This window comes from Schistocerca gregaria, chromosome 3 (assembly GCF_023897955.1).
Source record: "Schistocerca gregaria isolate iqSchGreg1 chromosome 3, iqSchGreg1.2, whole genome shotgun sequence".
In the NCBI taxonomy this organism is placed as follows: Eukaryota; Metazoa; Arthropoda; class Insecta; order Orthoptera; family Acrididae; genus Schistocerca; species Schistocerca gregaria.
In genome coordinates, this window is record NC_064922.1 from 472,917,948 (window position 1) to 472,930,964 (window position 13,017).

General features: G+C 41.3%; 1 protein-coding gene across 1 annotated transcript in view; it reads right to left on the reverse strand.

Moving 5' to 3' along the window:
- The window catches only part of LOC126354493 (phospholipid-transporting ATPase ABCA1-like), a 419,374-nt gene that overhangs the window by 217,833 nt on the left and 188,524 nt on the right, over nt 1–13,017 (reverse strand). Inside the window, exon 12 of the mRNA XM_050004220.1 lies at nt 3,670–3,741. Within this exon, the coding sequence (XP_049860177.1) occupies nt 3,670–3,741 (72 nt within the window). The remainder of the gene's footprint in view (nt 1–3,669; nt 3,742–13,017) is intronic.

Consider the following 13,017-nt stretch of genomic DNA (forward strand, 5'->3'; position numbering starts at 1 on the left):
GGGTTCAGATCAGATGATCTTGCAGGCTGTGCATCTGGAAAATCTCTGGAGATGACAGAATCTTGGAATGTCACATCAAGCAGATCTTCCAATGGCCGAGTGACAAGAGATTTTGCCGTATCTTGCATGAAAACAGTGTTTCCCACAGTTGGGCTCTTTCAAAGCAGGAATAACATGCTGTATAAGGAGGTCTCAATAATGTGAGAAGTCATGGTACACCTAACAATCCCTCTGGGTGTATTTTCTTGAAAGACGAAAAGATCGAGAATGAAGGTGCTCATGAATCCACAACACACAGTCACATATGGTGAGTGCAATGGTTCTTCGTGCACAACACAAGGTTTAACAGTACCTCAAATTCAGCAGTTCTGTGTATTCACCTCACCCTGTTGTGTAAAATGTGCTTCATTACTCCCTACAATTGGGCTCAACCAAAAGGTGTCAACTTCAATTTGTGCCAGAAACCGAAGAGCATATTCAGAACTTTGCAGCAGAGCATGAGGTTTCAGTTGCTGCACCATCTGGATATTGTACAGGTATCAATGTAAAACACACCACAAAACTTTCCGCACTATTGACTATGGGATGGACAACCCTTGTGAATAGCACTACCTACGAGTGTGCTTCACAGTCAGTTACCATTTAATGACACTGGGCCTGTCCTCATACCTTTCAGGTGGCCATACTCTGTCAATATAGCACTGTAACTGCTGTTCACATACAACAGTTTCACTAACAGTGCACCATCTCTCTCCCCAACAGCCATACCATTCACTCATGTTAAGGCTTGTCAAATGACAGCGTGGATGTCATACCATCATGAGAACAGTATACAGTACCAAATTTGCACCTGGTGACCACAACAGTAGCAACCTCATTTTTCAGCACCAATTGGGTCTGCATTATTATATAAGCATATCCGCCAAGTTTCACTGCCATATGATAAATACAGCCCACAATGAACCTCGATTAGAAGCAGCACTTTAATTATGAACACCCAGTATAATGGTGGTGACTTGAACAAAGCAGGTGCCAAAATCCTTTGCAGTTTTTTCAAATAGATTTTCTGTCACTGGTTGGGAGACTCCCAAACTATAAATATATAAAGAAACTTCCACATGGGAAAAATATATTAAAAACAAAGATTCCAAGACTTACCAAGTGGGAAAGCGCCGGTAGACAGGCACAATAAAATCACACAAAAACACACACACACAAAATTTCGAGCTTTCGCAACCGGCGGCTGCTTCGTCAGGAAAGAAGGAAGGAAAAGGAAAGATGAAAGGATGTGGGTTTTAAGGGAGAGGATAAGGAGTCATTCCAATCCCGGGAGCGGAAAGACTTACCTCAGAGGGAAAAAATGATAGGTATGCGCGCGCGCGCGCACACACGCTCAAACGCACACATATATATACATATATATATCTCCATCCATACATACACAGGTGTCTGTGTCTGTGTATGTGTGTGTGTGTGTGTGTGTGTGTGTGTGTGTGTGCGCGTGCGCGTGTGCGCATGCGTGCGTGCGCGAGTATATACCTATCCTTTTTTCCCCCTACGGTAAGTCTTTCCGCTCCCGGGATTGGAATGACTCCTTACCCTCTCCCTTGCAACCCACATCCTTCCATACACTCCTGGAAATGGAAAAAAGAACACATTGACACCGGTGTGTCAGACCCACCATACTTGCTCCGGACACTGCGAGAGGGTTGTACAAGCAATGATATCACGCACGGCACAGTGGACACACCAGGAACCGCGGTGTTGGCCATCAAATGGTGCTAGCTGCGCAGCATTTGTGCACCGCCGCCGTCAGTGTCAGCCAGTTTGCCGTGGCATACGGAGCTCCATCGCAGTCTTTAACACTGGTAGCATGCCGCGACAGCGTGGACGTGAACCGTATGTGCAGTTGACGGACTTTGAGCGAGGGCGTATAGTGGGCATGCGGGAGGCCGGGTGGACGTACCGCCGAATTGCTCAACATGTGGGGCGTGAGATCTCCACAGTACATCGATGTTGTCACCAGTGGTCGGTGGAAGGTGCACGTGCCCGTGGACCTGGGACCGGACCGCAGCGACGCACGGATGCACGCCAAGACCGTAGGATCCTACGCAGTGCCGTACGGGACCGCACCGCCACTTCCCAGCAAATTAGGGGTATCGGTGAGGACCATTCGCAACCGTCTCCATGAAGCTGGGCTACGGTCCCGCACACCGTTAAGCCATCTTCCGCTCACGCCCCAACATCGTGCAGCCTGCCTCCAGTGGTGTCGCGACAGGCGTGAATGGAGAGACGAATGGAGACATGTCGTCTTCAGCGATGAGAGTCGCTTCTGCCTTGGTGCCAATGATGGTCGTATGCGTGTTTGGTGCCGTGCAGGTGAGCGCCACAATCAGGACTGCATACGACCGAGGCACACAGGGCCAACACCCGGCATCATGGTGTGGGGAGCGATCTCCTACACTGGCCGTACACCTCTGGTGATCGTCGAGGGGACACTGAATAGTGCACGGTACATCCAAACCGTCATCGAACCCATCATTCTACCATTCCTAGACCGGCAAGGGAACTTGCTGTTCCAACGTGCTGTAGAAGGTGTAAGTCAACTACCCTGGCCAGCAAGATCTCCGGATCTGTCCCCCATTGAGCATGTTTGGGACTGGATGAAGCGTCGTCTCACGCGGTCTGCACGTCCAGCATGAACGCTGGTCCAACTGAGGCGCCAGGTGGAAATGGCATGGCAAGCCGTTCCACAGAACTATATCCAGCATCTCTACGATCGTCTCCATGGGAGAATAGCAGCCTGCATTGCTGCGAAAGATGGATATACACTGTACTAATGCCGACATTGTGCATGCTCTATTGCCTGTGTTTATGTGCCTGTGGTTCTGTCAGTGTGATCATGTGATGTATCTGACCCCAGGAATGTGTCAATAAAGTTTCCCCTTCCTGGGACAATGAATTCACTGTGTTCTTATTTCAATTTCCAGGAGTGTATATAAACAAACTTGCACAAGGAAAAATATATTAAAAACAAAGTTTCCAAGACTTACCAAGCGGGAAAGTGCCGGTAGACAGGCACAATAAAATAGCACACAAACACACACACAAAATTTCTAGCTTTCGCAACCAACGGTTGCTTCTTCAGGAAAGAGGGAAGGAGGGGGAAAGACGAAAGGATGTGGGTTTTAAGGGAGAGGGTAAGGAGTCATTCCAATCCTGGGAGCGGAAAGACTTACCTTAGGGGAAAAAAGGATAGGTATATACTCGCACGCACACGCGCACACACACACACACACACACACACACACACACACACACACACACACAATCATCCTACAATACATTCAAAAATTCTATTACAGAGGAGGAGTGGTTGTCAAACACACAAGATATAGTTTGTGTCTGAAGTTAATTTTAGACTATGCAGCATCTATAAATGGCTTCTGTCACAGACATTTTATGCAGACGGCTTCTTTAAAAAGGAAAAAAACAATTTTTTGCTAGTAAAGCTGACATCTTCGAAATACGATATATGTAGTTATAAGAAACCACAACATTCCACCCCCCCCCCCCCCCTTTCGAAGTACAGCATCTGAAAGTACAGTTACACTGAATTGACCACATGACTTTCACAGCTGGCAAATTAATAATGATGAAGTAACTTACCAACAACAAGTTCCAGACCTGTCTTCGGACTTCTACATCCATCCCCGAAGTGGGTTCATCCAATATCAAGACCTGTAACATTCACTACAATTAACACACATTTACAAGCACAGCCGTATCTGCAACCCACCATTCCTCACTCACACACACCACAACCTCAAATACTTGGACATCAATGTGATGTACAGCTTCATCACTCACACACACACACACACACACACACACACACACACACACACACACACACACACACCAGCTTGATCAAGTTATTGAAATCATTGATATTGGCACGGCTGGAGTTCGGCCAAGGCTAGCAGGCCACAGCCCAAGGCAAGGAAGGCCACTGATGCCAGGGAGCAAGCAGTGGCCTGAGGGTGGCTTTTCCCATAGCCCAAAGGGTAGAGAAAGTTGGTGGCTTGACAGCCAGAATCTAGAGGGAGCAGAACTGGCTTTCACAAAATAGCAGAAAATGGCTACTAAGAAATACTATGAAATTATGTATAACAACGAACTATCCATTTACATTTGAACTTACGTTGTAATTTACAAATTCATCATATCACACTCCAAACACAGTAGCATTATCATGGCCATGGGGTGTACATAATTACATTTCATTATTAATTATATTATAAAAACTACAGAAATCAAAATGATATTATACAAACCATTATAAACTAACACCCCTTGAACACTTAATGCAATCTCTAAGATCAAGGTATTGGATAATAGCTGAGGTCATCAATGAAGGTCACATTACTTTAACTACTTCATTTATTGTGTTGTACAATGTTTTATGTCTTCTTAATTACGCAGGTGAGCTAGAACACCATATTCTTCACACTTATTCAGAAAATGAATACAAGGTGACATCCCTTGATCCTTTCCCTATGTAGCCACATATCAAATGTACAGTTTATTACACAATTTCTCAATTAATTAATTAAATGTTAATTCAGCCAATATTAAAGCCACTCATCACTTTTTTGTGATGAAACTACATTACTGGGGAAAAACTGCAACATCCTCAATAACTCTGTTCGTTAGCGCCAGGGTATTATAGGTGCATAAAGAGGGGTTACAATGTTAATGATTCGTTTCTCATGTTCATCCACGATCAAAACGCATTCAGGTAGCCTGCCTGTGCATTCTCTTTCTTGACTCTGCAGGCAGTAATTATGCCGAGTGTAGAAATGAACTGTGTTTATAATATTCATTACAGGGAACACCCATGTCCCACAAATGAGTACATACTCCTGCTCAATAGCTTCAGCCATTTGAATGGGGTCGCACTGTCTGCCTGCGGGAAACTGAGTGGATATTTCAATGGCTTGCTGCACATTTTGGGCACAATGTATAGGTGGTACATCGCTGCTTTCAACAGTGGTCTGTGGAACATTCCCACATCTGTGGACCAGATTCTAAATGTCCGTGTAGTCAGACGCACACCAAGACTGACACTATGCGAGCAGTGGTGGCCAACTGAACATCATCCATTTGTTTACTACACTGTACAGGTTGTTATCCCTCTGCTACTGCAATTTCTCAACAGGAAGGTGAAATGGCTTTTTAGCAGGACAATGCATGTCCACATACGGCTGCTGTAATGTACTGTTCTCTTTGTGGTATAAGACTGCCCTAGTCAGCAAGATCCCAAGACCTTTCACCAACTGAATACTTGGGGCACATGATGCAATGGGAGCTTACTTGTTGTTCCAGGCCTGTGAGAACCATTGCTGGACTGCAACAAAATCCACAAGAAGCCTGGGACAATCTATCAGAGGATGCCATCCACCACCTTCACAATCATTTACATGTGAGAATACATGCTTGCATGTCCACCAGAGTGGGGTGCACTGCACTGATGCAACTGTTTCAGCACTGTTTACTATAAGTTTTCCATCATTTGGTCTGATATTGTTATCATATACTCTTACTATGATGAACTGCCTATAGCCTCACTTGCCAATAAAATGCCCACATGCTTGCATACACCCCTTGCAGCAGTGTATTAGACACAGAGAACATTGTGTGTGGAATGAGGGGGTGGGCAGATCTAGACACTTCTTTGAACATATATGTTGTATTTATGAATTGTATCTATTTTAAATGGTGATCCATTTGATGTATTTTTGTGACTGTTGTAAAATTTGGTGGGCTTACAGAGATGGTTGAACTTTGAATAATTTCAGCTCCATTTTTGAAATAATACTGGTTAAGCAGTAGAAATCTACTAGATTAGATTAATACTTGTTCCATAGATCATGAATACGACACTTCGTAATGATGTGGAACGTGTCAGGTTAATAAAAGATGTCTGTACAAGAAATTACATTACACAAAATATTGCATGACACTAATGATTAAGTTTTTTTTTTTTTTTTTACTTAGTTTATATCTAAAAATTCAGCCAATGAGTAGAAGGAGTTGTCATCTAGAAATTCTTTTAATTTATTTTTAAATGTTAGTTGGCTATCTGTCAGGCTTTTGATGCTGTTTGGTAGGTACCCAAAGACTTTTGTGGCAGCATAATTTACCCTTTCTGTGCCAAAGTTAGATTTAACCCTGCATAGTGAAGATCATCCTTTCTCCTGGTGTTATAGGTATGCACACTGCTATTACTTTTGAATTGGGTTGGATTATTATCAACAAATTTCATAAGGGAATATATATACTGTGAGGTTACTGTGAGGATCCCTAGATCCTTAAATAGATGTCTGCAGGATGACCGTGGGTGGGCTCCAGCAATTATTCTGATTACACGTTTTTGTGCAATGAATACTTTTCTACTCAATGATGAATTACCCCAGAATATGATGCCATACGAAAGCAGTGAATGAAAGTAGGCATAGTAAGCTAATTTACTGAGATTATTATCACGAAAATTTGCAATAACCCTAATAGCATACGTAGCTGAACTCAAGATGTTTCAGCAGACCATCAATGTGTTGCTTCCAGTTTAACCTCTCATCAATGGACACACCTAAAAATTTTGAAAATTCTACCTTAGCTACAGACTTCTGTTCAAATTCTATATTTATTACTGGAGTTGTGCCATTTACTGTACGGAACTGTATATACTGTGTTTTATCAAAATTTAAAGAGAGTCCGTTTGCTGAGAACCACTTAATAATTTTGTGAAAAACATCATTTACAATTACATCACTTAGTTCTTGGTTTTTGGATGTTATTACTATACTTGTATCATCAGCAAAAAGAACTAACTTTGCATCTTCATCAATGTGGAATGGTAAGTCATTAATGTATATCAAGAACAGTAAAGGACCTAAGACCGAACCCTGTGGGACCCCGTGCTTGATAGCACCCCAGTTTGAGGAATCAGCTGTTGTTTTAACATTACACGAACCACTTATTTCAACTTTCTGCATTCTTCCAGTTAAGTATGAATTAAACCATTTGTGCACTGCCCCACTCAAACCATAATGATTTAGCTTATCTAAAAGAATTCCATGATTTACACAATCAAAGGCCTTTGAGAGATCACAAAAAATACCAATGGGTGATGTCCGGTTATTCAGAGCATTTAATATTTGATCAGTGAAAGCATATATAGCATTTTCTGTTGAAAAGCCTTTCTGAAAACCAAACTGACATTTTGTTAGTACTTTATTTTTACAAATATGGGAGGCTACTCTTGAATACATTACTTTCTCAAAAATTTTTGATAGAGCTGTTAGAAGAGAGATTGGGCGGTAGTTGTTGACATCCGACGTATCCCCCTTTTTATGCAATGGTTTTACAATGGCATATTTCAGTCTATCAGGGAAAACACCTTGCTCCAAAGAGCTATTACATACGTGGCTGAGAATCCTACTTATCTGTGGGGAACAAGCTTTAAGTACTTTGCTGGAAATGCCATCAATTCCGTAAGAGCTTTTACTTTTCAGTGAGTTTATTATTTTACTGATTTCAGAGGGAGAGGTTGGTGGAATTACAGTTGTTTCAAACTGCGCAGGTATGGCCTCTTCTATTAATAGCCTTGCCTCTTCTAGTGAAGATCTAGATCCTATTTTCTCCAGAACATTTAAAAAATGATTATTCAAAATATTTTCAATTTCTGATTGTTTGTTAGTGCACTTGTCATTCAGTTTTATTGCACTAAAGTCTTCCTGTGCTCTTGGTTGCCCTGTTTCCCTTTCAATAATATTCCAAATTGCTTTAATTTTTTTTATCAGAGTTACTGATCTCAGACATGATACACATGCTTCTGGACTTTTTAATAACTTTTCTTAGTACCGCACAATAGTTTTTATAATATTGAACAATTTCGGGGTCAGTACTCCCTCTTGCTGTTAGATACAGTTCTCTTTTACGGTTGCAAGATATTCTTATTCCTTTAGTTAGCCAAGGTTTTTTATATGTTTTCTTGGAATTATGTTTAACTATTTTCTTGGGAAAACAATTTTCAAATACCCTTAAAAATGTATTGTGAAATAAGTTATATTTCAAGTTTGCATCGGGTTCCTTATACACTTCATCCCAGTCTAGCTGCTGTAGGCTTTCCCTAAAGTTTGCAATATTTATATTGTTAATTGAATGCACTGCTTTGAAAGTCTGATTTATTATACTGCATGGAGCTATGTCATGTACTGTAACAAGCTGTGCACTATGATCTGAAAGACCATTCTCAACAGGATAAGCATTTATGTCCTTAAACTTATCTTGGTCTATAAAAAAGTTATCTATCAATGTACTGCTGTTCTTTGTTATCCGAGTAGGAAAATCAATGACGGAGCTCAAATTGAAAGAACTGAGTAATACTAAAAGGTCATTCTTCCTATTACACTCTTTCAGGGAATCAACATTGAAATCCCTACAAATGATAATTTGCTTCCCCCTGTCTGACAGATAGCACAACAAAGCATCCAAGTTTTCTAGAAATAGCTGGAAATTCCCTGAGGGGGACCTATACACTGTTACAATTATGAAAGTGCCATCATTTAGTTTAAGTTCAGTGGCACATGCTTCCATATGTTGCTCTACACAAAATTTTTTAGTTTCTAAATTTTTTGCACTGTGGAAGCTTTTGACATATATGGCAACTCCTCCTCTCATCATTTTGTGAGTTTAGATAGGTTAACTGCTATATTGAGCTTGCTTTATTGATGAGCTGGCAATTATTTTCTGTACATTTTGGTGGAATAGGAACTGGCATTTTCGAACCACTACTATTTAGTTAGTAGTCAGAGAATTACTACCACATAAATATGAAATAAAATGCTCTTTACTGCAACTGACGATTGTTGTTGTTTTACTTTATGCTTCATCACATTTTTTGTACGATCAACATTTCAATTATTTGTGTGTTTTACTGAGTGAATAAATGATCAGTTCATTTAATCTACATGCTTTGATGTTGCTTATAATCAGTTACTCCAAAGACTACAACCTTTTTAGCATTTTATTAATATTTCATTTATTTCAACTTGTATTTAATTTCATTTCATATAACATAATGAAACTTACATAATTTAGAATGCAGGGTTATGATTTAAAATAATTTTGCATCAAGTTTAGCTACTGAACATGATGTTGCATGGCTCAACCCCAAGATAATATTGCACTAATCCTTAAAATAGAGTCATGCATTTTCCCAGTCATGTTGTGAGAGTGACAACCAACTAATAGATACATCTACATCTACATATATACTCTGCTAGCCACCAAGCGGTGTGTGGCAAACGGCAATATTCGTGCCAAAGTCATATTCTCCCTACCCCCCCCCCCCCCCCCCCTTTGTTCCACATGCGGATCGCAAGAGGGAAAAACGACTGTCTGAATGCCTCAGTATGAGCTCTAATTTCCCTTATCTTTGAATGGTGATCATTGCTTGATCTGAAAGTTGGTAGTAATAATATATGCTCTACATCCTCAGCAAACATTGGATTTCGGAATTCAGCGAGCAGCCCTTCCGTTTAGCATGTAGTCTATCTGCAAGTGTATTCCACTTCAAACTTTCTATGAGATTTGCAATGCTCTCGAAATGACTAAATGTACCAGTCACGAATCTTGCCACTCTTCTTTGGACCTTCTCAATCTTGAATCAGACCCAACTGGTAAGGTCCCAAACAGACAAACAATACTCTAAGACTAGACGAACTAACGTATTGTAAGCAATTTCCTTTGTTGAAGGATTCTACCAATAAACTGCAATCTAGAGTTCGCCTTGACCTTTACTTGTGTAATCTGATCATTCAATTTGAGATCATTTAGAATAGTCACACCCAGGTACTTGATGGATGTTACCACTTCCAAAGATTGGGTATTTATTTTGTACTCCTACATTACTGGGGATTTGCGCCTTTGTTATGCGCACTAGGTTACACTTACTAATATTGAGAGATAACTGCCACTCATTACACCACACATTTATTTCCTGCAAATCTTCATTGATTTGTTCACAACTTGTGTGATAATACTTTCCTGTAGACTACAGCAACATCAGCAAACAGTCTAATGCCATTTATGTAAATCGTAAAAAGCGGCGGGCCTATTACGTTGCCCTGTGGCACACCTGAAGTCACACTTGTTTCTGTTGAAGTCACACCATTCAGGACGACATATTACTCTCCATCTGATAGAAACTTTTCTATCCAACTGTATATGTCATTGGATCCCCTCCATGAACCATGGACCTTGCCGTTTGTGAGGAGGCTCGTGTGCCTCAGCGATACAGATGGCCGTACCGTAGGTGCAACCACAATGGAGGGGTATCTGTTGAGAGGCCAGACAAACTTGTGGTTCCTGAAGAGGGGCAGCAGCCTTTTCGGTAGTTGCAGGGGCAACAGTCTGGATGATCGACTGATCTGGCCTTTTAACACTAACCAAAATGGCCTCTCTGTGCTGGTACTGTGAATGGCTGAAAGCAAGGGGAAACTAGAGCCGTAATTTTTCCCGAGGGCATGCAGCTTTACTGTACAGTTAAATGATGATGGCGTCCTTTTGGGTAAAATATTCTGGAGGTAAAATAGTCCCTCATTCGGATCTCCGGGTGGGGGCTACTCAAGAGGACATCGTTATCTGGAGAAAGAAAACTGACGTTCTACTCATCGGAGCGTGGAATGTCAGATCCCTTAATGGGGCAGGTAGGTTAGAAAATTTAAAAAGAGAAATGGATAGGTTAAACTTGGACATAATGGGAATTAGTGAAGTTTGGTGGCAGGAGGAACAAGACTTCTGGTAAGGTGAATACCGGGTTATAAATACAAAATAAAATAGGGGTAATGCAGGAGTACATATAATAATGAATAAAAAAACATGACAGCGGGTAAGCTACTACAAACAGCATAGTGAACGCATTATTGTGGTCAAGATAGACACACAGCCCACGCCTACCACTGTAGCTAGTCAGCATATAAATTTGTACTACTCAGACGAGGAAGAAATTGAGGAAATGTATGATGAGATAAAAGAAATTATTCAGATAGTGAAGGGAGACGAAAATTTAAAAGTCATGGGTGGCTGGAATTCATCAGTAGGAAAAGGAAGAGAAGGAAACATAGTAGGTGAATACGGAATGGGAATAAGAAATGAAAGAGGAAGCCGCCTGGTAGAACTTTGCACTGAGTATAACTTAATCATAGCTAACACTTGGTTCAAGAATGATAAAAGAAGGTTGTATACATGGAAGAGGCCTGGAGATACTAAAAGGTATCAGACAGATTATATAATGGTAAGACAGAGATTTAGGAATCAGGTTTTAAATTGTGAGACATTTCCAGGGGCAGATGTGGACTCTGACCACAATCTATTGGTTATGACCTGTAGGTTAAAACTGAAGAAACTGCAAAAAGGTGGGAATTTAAGGAGATGGGACCTGGATAAACTGAAAGAACCAGTGGTTGTACAGAGTTTCAGGGAGAGCATAAGGGAACAATTGACAGGAATGGGGGAAAGAAATACAGTAGAAGAAGAATGGGTAGCTTTGAGGGATGAAGTAGTGAAGGCAGCAGAGGATCAAGTAGGTAAAAAGACGAGGGCTAATAGAAATCCTTGGGTAACAGAGGAAATATTGAATTTAATTGATGAAAGGAGAAAAATGCAGTAAATTAAGCAGGCAAAAAAGGAAAAGAAATGTCTCAAAAATGAAATGACAGGAAGTGCAAAATGGCTAAGAAGGGATGGATAGAGGAGAGAAACTTAAGGATGTAGAGGCATATCTCACTAGGGATAAGATAGATACTGCCTACAGGAAAATTAAAGAGACTTTTGGAGAAAAGAGAACCACTTGTATGAATATCAAGAGCTCAGATGGAAACCCAGTTCTAAGCAAAGAAGAGAAAGCAGAAAGGTGGAAGAAGGATACAAGGTGTTACAAAAAGGTACGGTCAAACTTTCAGGAAACATTCCTCACACACAAAGAAAGAAAATATGGACATGTGGACATGTGACCAGAAACGCTTACTTTACATGTTAGAGCTCATTTTATTACTTCTCTTCAAATCACATTAATCATAGAATGTAAACACACAGCAACAGAACGCACCAGCGCGACTTCAAACACTTTGTTACAGGATATGTTCAAAATGTCCTCCGTTAGCGAGGATACATGCATTCACCCTCCGTCGCAGCATTGAATCCCTGATTCGCTGATGCAGCCTGGAGAATGGCGTATTGTATCACAGCCGTCCACAATACGAGCACGAAGAGTCTCTACATTTGGTACCGGGGTTGCTTAGACAAGAGCTTTCAAATGCCCCCATAAATGAAAGTCAAGAGGGTTGAGGTCAGGAGAGGCCATGGAATTGGTTCGCCTCTACCAATCCATCGGTCACTGAATCTGTTGTTCAGAAGCATACGAGCACTTTGACTGAAATGTGCAGGAGCTCCATCGTGCATGAACCACATGTTGTGGCGTACTTGTAAAGGCACATGTTCTAGCAGCACAGGTAGAGTATCCCGTATGAAATCATGATAACATGCTCCACTGAGCGTAGGTGGAAGAACATGGGGCCCTATCAAGACATCACCAACAATGCCTGCACAAATGTTCACAAATATCTGTGTTGTTGACGTGATTGCACAATTCCGTGCAGATTCTCGTCAGCCCACACATGTTGATTGTGAAAATTTACAATTTGATCAAGTTGGAATGAAGCCTCATCCGTAAAGAGAACATTTGCACTGAAATGAGGATTGACACATTGTTGGGTGAACCATCTGCAGAAGTGTACCCGTGAAAGCCAATCAGCTGCTGTTAGTGCCTGCACACACTGTACATGGTACGGAAACAACTGGTTCTCCCGTAGCACTCTCCATACAGTGATGACGTGGTCAACGTTACCTTGTACAGCGGCAACTTCTCTGACACTGACATTAGGGTTATCA